Source organism: Corvus moneduloides, chromosome 27, assembly GCF_009650955.1.
Source record: "Corvus moneduloides isolate bCorMon1 chromosome 27, bCorMon1.pri, whole genome shotgun sequence".
Taxonomy (NCBI): domain Eukaryota; kingdom Metazoa; phylum Chordata; class Aves; order Passeriformes; family Corvidae; genus Corvus; species Corvus moneduloides.
This window is the reverse complement of record NC_045502.1, coordinates 5013758-5026666: the sequence shown is the minus strand read 5'-3', so window position 1 is coordinate 5026666 and position 12909 is coordinate 5013758. Positions and strand designations below refer to the sequence as shown.

The following is a 12909-nucleotide window of genomic DNA, read 5'->3' as shown; positions in this document are numbered from 1 at the left end:
TCTTGGAAAATGCCATTATATGAAATATGCAAGTTGACAAAGAATGCTAGATAAGCCCTGGCTGCTGTCTGCTCTTGTTTGTTCCTTCCATCCTGTCTGTCTTCTGAGACATCTTCTCTGTAGCTGACCAAAAGAATGGCCCAGAATCAACCCCAAAGTTTTACAAATGCTTCTTTATCCTTAATTTTGTAATAGGTCCTTAATCTGGGAGATTTACCAAATCCCGGTCCAATAGTATTCTCCAGCCTTACTTTAACTTGCATTTCATTTCTCAGAAGTTGCTGCCACCTAGCTCCGTGCATTTAACTGCCTTTCTCTGGCTTGTTTACCCATTACATCCCACCGTGATAAAAAAAGTCCTTGAGATGGTTTCCATTTTTTCATCAACTTTTCCACTTCTTACACGGTTTTTATCCCTACTGGTCCTCTTCCAGCACACAGTAGCACCATCTTGAGACAAGGTCCAGGAGTAACTACTGCCATCTGCCTGCTTCCTTTCATCTGACTTTGCAGCTGATATTGTCATACTCAAGTAGTTTCAGAACCCAGGTCAACATCAGCATTTGTTGGAACTGAAGTGCACAGCTGCACCTCATGTTTCCCCCCCCAGAAATCCTTCTTATGTCCAACTTCTGTCATTGATGTTGTTCCGCATTTCCCCCTTCTGCCCTACTTCATCTTCCACAGGAACTTGCAGCCATCTCGGACTGGTATGTCATAAGGGCCAGACGCCCTTATGTATATAAGAAACCTTTCAGTATCTTGAGTAACATGAATCACTTCAGCAGTGAATAAAAGATTCTTTAAAAATCAAAGCTACAAAGCCAAAGGACAGTATTAGTACTTGAGGAGCAGGAAGGTGATGAGGTATTTAATTGTCTTCATAATCAAAGCACTGCCCTTAGCATGATACCCAACCCAGTAAACAAAAATGGTTCAGCTGCATTCCTAAAGACATTTTCATTTGAGGTTCCAGGAAATGCTCAGCACTCCTTTTGGCAAACACTAAGAAAAATTACCAAGAAAGTAATTAATTTTAGCTTTTCAGACAGTGACTTAGTCCCAGGTTTACAATGCAAACTGCATAAAGATATTTATCTCCCTAAGGCACCCACTATGCACAATGCAGTTGGCACAATTTACCTTCCTCGTCAAATACCATTTCTTGTAAAGCCTGCACAAACCACTCTGAAATGACACAGATGACATGTAAAAATTAATTTTATTGACATCCTTGTTGAAGGTTTTGTTTGCACTGAACATGCTCGGCAGTAATGTCACCTCAGCAGAATGCCACCTGCTATGGAATTCTTCAGTTGCACCAGAACTTGCAATTCCACAAGCAAGATGCCACTCATCCACTGCAAGTATCCACCACATGCAAGCTGGAATGAATGCTATCCTTCGTCTAGGGTCACCCTGTTCTGTTCACAAGCATGAACTGTACATGCTGGACTCCACAGCCACACGTGTGTGGTCACGTGTACAGCAGCTTAGGTGCAAGTTCTGCTACCAAGAGAAAACACATTGGCATGTAGTGGCTAAAGAGCCTGTTACAGACAATATGAACAGAGCAGATGCCTCTCATTTCCTATTTCTGCTGTACAGAGGGATGTACCACAGGCTGGAATGGGCAGATATAGCAACAGCTCTTGAGGAAGAGATGATCCCAGTGAAAAATCTGGTGTAGGTTTGAATCCATCTGCACAGCACCTGATTGGTACAGGAACTGAAATGAGGTAGGACAGGAGGAACACTACAAAGGTACCAGGTCACAATTATCTCAAAGAAAGACATGAGTGAACAGGAAACAGCAGTATCACCTTCATTTGCAGTAGGCAAGCAGAGGCAAAAAGAGGTTCCAACAAGTTACTGGGACAGTGGTTATCTTCATGTAGCCACAGCTTCAATTTCCATCAGTACTGTCTGTACAAAAGTTCCTCTATCTGTCTCTTCTGATTCCCCAAATAAGCTAGGAGAATTCCTACCTTCAAACACTGATAAAATAGGAGTAGAAGCAGAATTACATGGAGATACCACCGCCCATCAGTTACAAGATTTGAATGTATTTCAAGTCTGTATTCAAGAGACTCAAGATACTTGATGACCAGGATGCCTTATGAAATATCTAGAGAAAGAATGCACTTCTTCCCTTCCTCCCTTTGTGGCACCATCCCCAATCTCAGGCTTCTCAACTTTCCGTCCTGGGTGGAACAATCTACCCTTCCACTTCTTCCAGTCCTTTTGAGGCAGAATGGCTAGATGTTCTCCCTGTTGGCAAGAACTATACAGCTCTCCACCCTAACACCCAGTGATACAGAAAGGCAGATGCTGGATCATTGCGCTGGAGTTGAAGTTTGTGGAAATTCAACTTTGTAACATCTACAAAGGGATAAAAAGCCAACCAAAATACAAGGAAGAGGCGTTACAAAAGGCCATAAATCCCTAGAATTTCCTCTAAGACAGCAAAATAAATGTGATACAAGCTTACATAGCTGACTCGCTAATCCTAAGGGACCAGAGCACCTCTCCCATCTGCTATTGTTCCAAATAATTCAGACTCAGGTAGGGATGAGGTGTTTTCAGGTCAACCTTACTTTTCCCTGTTTTCCAGCACTCTGAGCATGTAGCTCATGCTACTACAGACAAGGGAGCAACCCTAAATAGATGGATGGGATAAGAGGCTGCATCCAACAGCCTGGGACAGAGGAAACAGGAAAAGTGCTCTTCCTCACTGTCAGGAGCCTCTAGGTTCGGACTTGGAACTTGCCAGCCTTAGTCATGTATTTTATCCCCTTGAATGGCTTGTACTTCTCCCCATACATGTCCAGGCGATTCACCTTCAGTCCTAAAGGCAAACAAACACACCGTAAGACTGACTGCTGCCACAAACAAAGCTGACAGACCTTTGGGATAAAGGGACAGAAGATTGTACTAGCGGTGCAAAAAGCACAGGCAAGGTTTTAGCAAGCAGTAGACAGAACGGAGAAAAGCTGTCAACTGCTGTTAGAATCATTCTTTACAAACCCATCCATACCCTAAATCTCTTTATAGGTCTGTAAGCACAAAATGCAAGGAAACGTATGTGTAAGTTGTTTCACAGACCACCAGAAAGAACAAATCCATATATCTGTAGTCAAAGCAGACAACTTTTTTGCTTGAAGAACACGTTTCAGGTAGAACATACGTCAAAAGGTTTGCAAAGTTACTTCAGCTACATGCAGAATGAGCACTGCCACAGCAGAGAACATTCCACTTCTTTACCTCACAATCACTTACCAGATATAGCCAGCTGCTGAATTTTAAACTGCAGGTTAATGGTGGGGTTTTCATCTGGTTTCGATGTCCCAGCTTGCAGGCTCACACTCCCCTTCAGGCTTGGCAGTTTCTGGGGGTTTATTTTCCCAACATCCCATGACAGTAACTTTAAGGAACAGAAAATGCAGGAGTGAAACTCAAATGCTGTTAACCCCCTGTAAAGAAGAGTCCCCTTCCAATGACAGCTTTTAATGTTTCTCTGTGAAAAATGTCTTTTTCTTGGTATCTTGCCTTTCATATCGGCCAGACACAGGACTAAGGAGCAGATACCTCAGAACCGTTGTTCTCCCTCTCTTTCCATGAGGCTCCCCAAAAACCTACTGTGAATATTTCCACTATTTGTGCTAAAGGCCCCATGGGTAAGCCCATCAGCTTAAACTTTGCAAGAAGAAAAAAATTAACTCCTCAGGCTCAAACAACAAACAACAAAACCAGAACACCCCAAACCAAATGAAAACCATTAACCAACCCTTAGTGTTTGCAAAACACCAACATGCATCACTGGGCATGACAACTAGATATGCAGACGTTTGTAAGCCACCCACCAGACTAATGTCCCATCATACAAGACCGGTGCTTGGATTTTCTTCACACACCAAGTAGCCAGAACTACAATCCACTCACACACTAAGGTATTTGTTCTGGGGATTAAGAAAACTCCTAGTATGCAGTTGTTCAGAAAAAGTTCTCATCCCAACATACTGCCTTCAGCAAAGCAGTGTTCATGGAAATGTTCATGTAAGCATGAACAGCTTGACTGCATTTTCTGATAGTATAAGAAAGGTTTTTTAAAAATTTATCTAATTTCTCTCTTTCCTCTTACCTTTGTAACTGGATCGAAGACATGTGTTCCCTGGGAGGGTGTAAGGGTCATATTTAAGACACTTTTTGGCATCTGGCTAGTGACCATCACTCCCTCTACAGTCTTCCCCATAGTCTGCTTCGGCCCCACCGTGATCTCAAACCGTCCCAGTGAGCTGCTGTCACGGAAACTGATGTTGTGCTTAACATAGACAGGAATTGCCACAAGACTAGAATAAAGATGCAAACACAAAGTCCTTGTCAATCTCTTGCCTTCATATTTGCTTAAAAGAGAAGGAAATCGTACACCCATCTAGAGCAAAGAGCTAGGAGCAAAGTCAGGATTCCATTCCAAAGTCTTAATTACACTTTTTGTAATCAAGCTTGCTGATTCCTATTTTTTTTTATCAGAACAGGAAACTACATCCAATAAAACAGGAGGCTAGAGAAAAGGATGAGAAATGTTTTTGCATGTCACAACCAGGCTGTCAAGTAGTTCCTGGCACTGCAGCAGCACTTGAACTTCATGTTTGTGCTTTCAGTTGCGTTTTCCACTCCTTTTCATCTACTAGAGATAAATCTGACAAAGGTCTAGCAAAATTCTTCAGCACCCGTAACCCCTAACAGTACTTGGCAAGCTGCTTCAAGAAAAGAGTGCAAACATGGACAAGAACTTGCAGTTCTATTAAGAGAGATGTCAAAAACCCAAGAGGAGCACCAAACTACCTTGTTTTATTCCAAAAAGTTTTATAAACATATGAAATCAACAGCTTGATTACTCTGCCTAATTCTTTCCCTCTCTAGTTTGTTTATCTGCTAGTAGTCTTTGAAAAATGTTGGCTAACCAGAAAGAAATTATAGAATCACTGCTCCAAACAAGGAGAAAGCATGTAATTTAAAAAAAGACACATGCAAGTTACCATGCACCTCTACTTCACTTGGCTCAACATGCCACTTCATCTTTAGAAGTTCCTTCTTTTATCCTCTTCCTAGCCAGAAAGATCCAAATTTCGTAATTCACAGCACCAGATTCATCACCTACTTCTGAGCACTGACGTGGTAGGACAGCAAGCGGAAATTTCCATCAGGTGGAATGAAGGAGAGTATTCTCTCTGACTCCCAGCGCTTAAAACGCACACATGGGTGAAAGCTGACATCATCCAATAACCGAGGGTTCTGAAACAAAAAGAAAGTCACAAGGTTTGTGAAGGCAATACAACTTAAAATGACCTCCTCTTCTTATCAATCTTTTATCCATGAAGGGCCCACCATTTGACACACTCTTGACCACTTGAAGGTGTCTCCATTCAGACACGTCTGATGCTGCTATATCCATGTGAAAGCAGTACTCAATAACCTCTATCCTTTTTTAGGATATTTAAAATCCTATTTCATAAAACTTAGTCATGTCACATAATTGCATTGGTGCATACTCATAAAAGAGAAGGCCCTTCCGGATGTCTGCTTAAAGCACCACTGTATCTCAAAAATTTAGTCACAGCACACATTACCTGTGCTTTTAAACAAAGAATCTGAAAAAGCCCTTTCAGGCTCTAAGTTGCTGAACTTCCTGGTGAGTTCCCATTGTCATTTCTTTCTCTTTTCGTCTGGCATACCCAGATTCTGATGTACTGGAATCCATCATCACGAGACTGCAATCTTAGCAGCAGGGCTGGGAAAGCCCTTTCAAAATACTTAAGTAAAGATGCATCCTTGAGCTTTACCATAAAGGAGAGGGTAAGGTCTGGCATCCCAGTCAGCTTGACACAAGCATCAATCACCCCTTGAATTTCAGCAGTGATCGTGGAACCTGTAACAATAAAGTAAACACAGGTGGTTATGTGAACCTGGTCAAAAAATCCCAAAGTGGAAAAACTATTGGTGAGGAGGAAGGAAATCTATTTTCTTAATGCAATGTCATGGCTCATTATGTTGCCTGCTCAACATTTTTATCATTCCCAATGAGTCCGCTAGAAGATTCATTCAATTAAGAACCATGGACACCAGCAATGTCCATTTTAATGACCAATGAAAATAGCTCCCAATTTTAACAAGACTAAGATGCACAAATACTAAAGAGAAAGTGCTATGCACAATTTTTACTCATCTTCTATTTTCCCAGTATAGAATTGCTTATGAGACCTCAAGAACAAGGACAAGTGAAAATCTTGGTGCCTCTGTAAAATTTTTGACTGAATAGCACATACAAGTTAGCAACATTCCAGAATAAAAATAGGAACAGCTTCCCACACTTGGATGAAGGTGCGCCTATTTGAAAACCTAACTCTCTCTTCAGGCACTACCAGGACAAGTTATCCTCGTCTTAGCCACAAGCAACTTTCATACCCGATTTGTCAATGATTGCATCTATCTCCTCAATCACATCAAAATAGGCCTCATTGTTGGTATATTTTACACCAGTACGTCTCCAAGGCACCACTGAGAGCTGTCCAGTGGGAAGCTGGTCACCCACATTAGTGCTTCCTGGAAAGAGAAAGGGAATCAACAACCACAGAAGTTAGGCAATGGTGCAGAACAAGTCCTTGCCCTCACAGAACTTAATTGTAATTAATCCCTGAGAACCTCTATTTCTTTGTAGGAGAGCAGTTACTCTTCCAGACTCCCTGTACTCCAGAAATGTACATCTCTCTTACACCCAGCTCTAAAACATACCACGGTAATGCATGGGGAAGTGTCTACACGTGGGGATGTGTAAACTCACATCAAACTAACTCATCCTGGAAGTCATGTCAATGGCTGTAACTGAAAATGTAATCTGACGTTTTTTAGGTTAAAAACCCCCAAATCAGACAAAACAAAATGTAAAACCAAAGTGCAGCTGGTGCTGAAATTGGAAGGAACCTCAAAGCAAAGCAGTAACACGTGACTCCCTAAATATACCTGTGCTGCATGAGTGGTATGGGACAACATAAATTTTCTTCACCCACGTCCTAATTTACTTATGCAGAAATATTGCCACCTGGACTCCCCAGTTTATCTTCTTCTTGTTTCCCTGTACCTGTGATGGTGTTGACGACTGTTCGCAGAATAGTAGGAGGTTTTATCAGTTCCTTAAGAATATTAGACTCTGTTGCCAATGGAAAGCCATTGTCCAGCATCTCCTCCAGCACCTCATAAACCACCACAACATTGTCCTTGATTATTACCTCTGAACAGACACCAAAATAATCCTGTGCAAAAGAAAGAATTACTCAACAATCTCTGAAAGAGAATCTTAGTGATCATTCAGTCCAGTGCCCTCCCACATAGGAAAAAATTGAGCCCCTTCTTGGAGGAGGCAAAACAACACTGAAATTCCCTGTATTACTACAAGCACATCAGACACACCACTCCCACAGACATGGACAACTCTGAGCACACCTCTGCCACTGCTCCAGTAAGGTGGCAAATTCCCGCATTAGCAGTCCCAACTAATTCAGCAATTTTTAAAATCAAACACTTACTTACTGTCTTTTTCTATGTGGACTTCAAGCATCTTTCAGGAGAGAGCAAGGGCACATGCATAAACACAAACCTGAGCTTCTAGTTACTTACAGCAATTAAAGAGATCAGGCATTTTGCATAAAGAATGAGTATACGTATACTGTGACAGTAGAGAAATCCTAGTTCTGCATTACAAACACTCTTTTTCAGACATATCAGATTTTAATATACATCTAAGCCAGTGACGACACACTCATGCCTCGTACCCTCATAAAAAATAAGACCTAAGAGCCTGACACAATCCACTGATGGCCTGAACAGCCAATCCACTCCCTAAAGGCAGAGAAACATAACTCAGAATACAGGCAGGTTCTGACTGACATCTTGGAAGCAAACACTCCCATGATACTTGTTTGGCCAAGCACACACATTTCCTGTATTCTGGCAAGATGCTGGTCACAAGACATTTCAAATCCAGACAACACAATCCTGTTGTTGGCAGGCGGAAGGCAGACATCTTTAACGTTTTCCTAAACAGATCAGAAGTCGTGTCAACCATAGTACAGAGGGACTACTCTGGGCAATCCCTGCAACTCACTCCTTTAGGAAGCTTCCAAGAAGCATCACTAGATGTAAGCGCAGGTTGTCACTAATTGATTAAAGCACGTGGCTATGAATTGCAAAAGCTCCTTGTGAGAACAAGGCCAGTTTGGTCTTAGTTCACAGTTCCCAGAGCAGAAAAGGGTGCAGAACAGAAATACTGATTGCTGAAAGGTTCATCCTGTGAGCACAGGTAGATCCCGAATCCATCGTAATGCTAGGCAGTAAATTCCCGACTATGGCAAGCCCTGTCTATATCCTCACAAACGCCGGATGAAAATTACGGGATAGGAAACAACAAAAAACTAATAGCTGCGAACCAGAGGGGCTCTTTGCGCCGCCCGCCCGTTCTCCCCCGCAGCGCGGCCGTGCCGAGGCTCCTCCGCTCCAGCCAGCGGGGCCCACGCTCCTCGGCCGTACCTGGAACGTGTCCACGACGCGGTGCAGGAACTCGATGACGAAGAGCGGCGGCACCTCGCTTTGGATGACGGCCACGAAGAAGATCTTGTGGCGGTAGACGCTAAGGAGGTAGTGGTGCGGTGTGGGGATCACGGGCGGCACGTTCTCCGCCTCCGAGGCCCGCTCCTGCGCCTCAAAGAAGTAGTCACAGACGGAGCGGCTGACGACGCTCTTCCAGTGCTTCTCCAGGAAGATGTCTCCCGAGGCGTTGATCAGGAACAGACTGTGGATCATGGCTGCGGCGGGGCCGGGCTGCGCTGCAGCAAAACCCCCGAGCCGGCTCCCCACACAGGCCCCGCCCCCGGCGCGCGCAGCACGGCCGCCGCAGCCCCGCCCCCGGCGCGCGGACAGGCGCCCTCCCGCGCAGCGCTCGGGACGCGCCCCTGCAGCGGGCGCTGCGATTGGGCGGCCCGCGCACACCCGCGCCCCGCGGGCCGGCGAGGCGCGCGCCTCGTGACGCGGCCAAGCGGCGCGCTCCGCAGCCATCCCGGCAGCGGGCGGACGGCGATCGTGGCGGGGACGGCATCGCCCCGGCAGCGCCCCGCCTGCCACGTGTCCTGTGTCCCATGTCTCTGTCCCGCGACCGAGTCCGTCCCTCCCCCCCGCCGTTACACACCTGACAGGGGGCGACGTGGGGCCGGCCCGCGTGGGGTCCTCAGGCCCGGAGCTGCGCAGGGCCGCCCCCGTCAGGCGGCACCATCGCGACCCGGGGATGTCCCACACGGAGGCCGCTGCACGTTCCCCCTCGTTCGGCGGGGAGGGCTCACGGCCCGGCTACCCCGCCGGCTCCTCATCGGCGTTCAGGGGTGCCTTTTCTAGAGGGGAGCTTGAGTATAGTCAATGAAATGTGGAAATAACCCGGCTCGTGCGGGGAGGAGCAGCTAGGGGAACGTTTTTCTCTGTATTATTTTGCTGGTTCGTTCACCACGGAGTAACACGCCAGAAGACATCCAGCTGGCATGAAAACAATTGTCACGCCAAATTTACCTAAATTCTCTAGCAAATTATTCCTTTGCATAATTAGAACTAGTGTTTCATGTTCATATAGCAGATCCCAGGACTTCTGAGTAAGACATGCCATGACAAATAATTTTTCTACTACAGTGCTGGGAACATACAGAAACAACAGAAAAGCAGTCCTTTGTATCCCATTAAACAAGCTGTCTGAGCACACAGCCTTTCTTACATGGGAGGGAAGGTCAGACTTGTACCAGCACAGAGAGACTGAGGTCCGAGATTTCACACCCAACTGTGCTCCATGATCGTGGGCAAATCTTTTAAGTGGTGATATCCCAAAGTCTGGAAGACATGAAAAATTATGTCAGAATGCAAAAAAAGGCCCAGTTCAGAGTTGATATATTTTATTTCTATTGATTCACTGTAGCTGTTTTTTCCCAAAAATGGGACACAGATCAGTTCACTTACTCTAACACTACCTTTCAGTACTACTGTATGCATACATCCTTATTTAAAGCATTAGGTAATTCTACCTGGACTAGATGCGCTTTTCGCCATAGCAGTAAAATAATGAAGGAGAAATGACCTATATATTAATTTCTCTTTTATGGTAATTATTTGTAACAAATGCATTTTTTAAACATCAAATAATGTTTATAAATGTCTAACTTAAATTACTGTGATGAATTACACATTTGAGAGCAACATAGAGGCAGCAATTTGTCATTTAATTACATCACTTCTAAATTTAAAGTAATTATTATTTTAATATAATCAGTTTACTTTTAACACAAAGGCACTGTAAAGATTATTGTATCAGCCTATGAGGAAATTGTATTATTGGGAATCATATAGATATCACAGACAGAAAGCAGCAGAACATAGTTAAACAGGCAACATAAAGCGTTAATACATTGGGTTCTTCATCAAACACAATACGGTTCTGTTCTTAACCTGGACTTTAAAATCAACAGTCATGGGATACGTCTTTTCAATACAGGCATTTCTTTATTGTCTCATGAAATGCAATTCAATTTTGACAGTATATTACATTATTTAAATCCTGTCATTTCCCTCTGACTGCCTTTACCCATCATCAAAATTTTATTTTATCCAGTTTATTATGTTGTCACTTTCCTATTTTTCCTACGGTTGCTTCAGCTTTCTTAGCTGTCAAGAAGATTGGTGCTCATACAAAAGCAATCATATGGTAACTTACTATTTCTGCACAGCAGTGGAAAAGGTTGTTGAGGGAAGCCTAGCTGCTTCCAAACCATTACACCATGCTTTGTTCTGAAAGTCTGCACAATGGTTTGGGAGCTTGTAGAAACTGGAACTTTGGGGAACATGACAGAATATGCTGCCAGAACAGAATTTAGTTTTGCTGGTTAACTTAAGGACAGCCTGAAAACTGCTCAGTTGAAGGGTACTTTACTTTCATTATATGAACCTCAAGAGAAAATTATGCACAAAGAGCAGTGCTACAAAATGGTGCTGCCAAAACATCATCGTCTTTACGATAAAACAATTCCTTACCATCTGTAGTTTGCCATATGCAGAAATTCTGATGATTTAACTTTTAGCTTGTGCTGTGAAAATACAAGACAGAGTTGATGAAAACAGGCCATTTTTTATTTATAATAGTCTACAAAACCAATTAGTTTTGCAAGGTTGCTATTAATAACCTACTGCCAATTCTGAAACAGAATAGAGTCTACGGATTGACACTGTTGTAGGAACACAGTTGGGTTTCACCGTTACGTACTGCACCCTGTTAGTCTTGCTTTATTTTCTCATCTGGAAATTGCATTTATGTCTCTATTAGCTTTTCTGAATATAGCACCACAACCTTGTAATTTAAGACAGCCTTATAATTTGGAAGCCTTGAAGACTTGGGAAGAGGTGTGAGAAGATTAATCTGTTGAGAGAACCCAACTCTGACAAGAAAAGGCCAGACCTCTGCAGTCTACACGGCAGAAACTGAACTGTTTGTACGGTACCTTGCAAAACAGCACCTCAAACTCCGTTTGCTTCAATTAATAAGCAACTCACTGGGAACGTTTAACTTTCACACTGAAAAACTTACTGTTAAAACATCAAAGTAATTACTCTTGCTCAAAAGAGAAATTTCTAACCTTAAGACACTAAACAAAGCCATTCAGAAACACCATGTTTGTTTTATCAACTCTGTCTCTAAAGCATTTCTTAAGATTTTTTCTTTTTTAGGAACAGAAGCTCACACAAAACTTTACACGATAGTTGTCCTTTAAGGCAATGGTGAAACGTCTATAATGTGAAAACACAACTGGTGAGCTGAGCCAGAGGCTACAAAAGGTGGGAGAATTGCATGCAGCACATAGCCATACAGTATGCATAACAAAATGAGACTCTTTCAATTAAATATAAGCTAAGAGAGAATTCTTTTAAATGAGAGTCTGCTCTTTGCTCATGTCTGCCAAGGTTCAGCGCATGCCAGTGGAACGCTGTACCTCTGCAGAGCCGAGGAGAACCTGTGGCGTGAGCGAGCCAAGGCTGCACCTCTGACAGGCCCCTTTTGATGTCTGCGAGGAACAGCCAGCTCTGTGCAGCCAGACCGAAGTACCCAGAGAGCTCCCAGGGTACTGTCACGTGGGACAGCTAATGTTTTGACAGGGTATTATTTATTACTCTACACTGTAAAATACGTCAGAAAGTTACACAAATTACCTGGCAAAGATGGCCAAGGATAGAGCAGCTGTAGTGGTTTAGCTCAAAATCCTTATTCGCGCACAGATGAAGAGGCACAGGCAAAGAGTACCCGCTCACAGAGCTAAACGGTATCGTTGTTTAAGAATTCCACATCTCTTCAGTAAAAGCCTAGAGTCGCGGTTTCAAGCGCAAGCTTAACTAAGCCTAGGAGAGGAATTTCCTTCTTTTCAGGGTACGGGTATCCGTGGCCAGCGCGCTCCCGGCAGCCCGAGCCATCCCACCACGCTGCCCGGTTCTCGGCGCCCGGAGCCTCCGGCGGCCGCAGCCCGCATTCCTGGAGCGCGGAAGTTCCGCACAGCCACAGCGAGACGCCCAGGTCTGCAGCCGCTACCCCCCCAAGTGCGCTTCCAGTCAGCCTTTACCGAGCGCCGCCGCCTCCCCGCACGGCCCAGCGCGGCGATGCTCAGTCCCGCGGCCCGGCCCGGCCCGGCCCGGCCCGGCCACTTCCCTCACTCGGCCCCGGGCGGCCGCTCCGCTCCGCTCCGCTCGGGCGGCCCCGAGAGCGGCCCCGCCTCCCCCGCCCGCGGGGGCGCAGCTGTGGCTCCACAGCGCCCCCCGGCGGCCGTCTGCTCCCCGCCGTGC

General features: G+C 44.7%; 1 protein-coding gene across 2 annotated transcripts; it reads right to left on the bottom strand.

Annotated features, from left to right (window-relative positions):
• Positions 1-1205: 1205 nt before the first annotated feature.
• Positions 1206-12801, bottom strand: AP3M2 (adaptor related protein complex 3 subunit mu 2). 2 transcript variants are annotated; one of them, XM_032092071.1, is made up of 11 exons: positions 12286-12801; positions 11116-11168; positions 9809-9921; positions 8584-8858; positions 7139-7310; positions 6466-6603; positions 5844-5929; positions 5162-5295; positions 4142-4349; positions 3280-3424; positions 2358-2848 (listed from the first exon to the last, which is right to left on the bottom strand). In XM_032092071.1, exons 4-11 carry the CDS (start codon positions 8854-8856, stop codon positions 2748-2750), a joined length of 1257 nt encoding a protein of 418 aa, XP_031947962.1. In that variant the 5' UTR covers positions 8857-8858; positions 9809-9921; positions 11116-11168; positions 12286-12801; the 3' UTR covers positions 2358-2747. The 2 variants fall into 2 exon arrangements, with proteins under 2 accessions (XP_031947961.1, XP_031947962.1); XM_032092070.1 differs by lacking the exons at positions 9809-9921; positions 11116-11168; positions 12286-12801 and having other exon boundaries at positions 1206-2848.
• Positions 12802-12909: the final 108 nt, after the last annotated feature.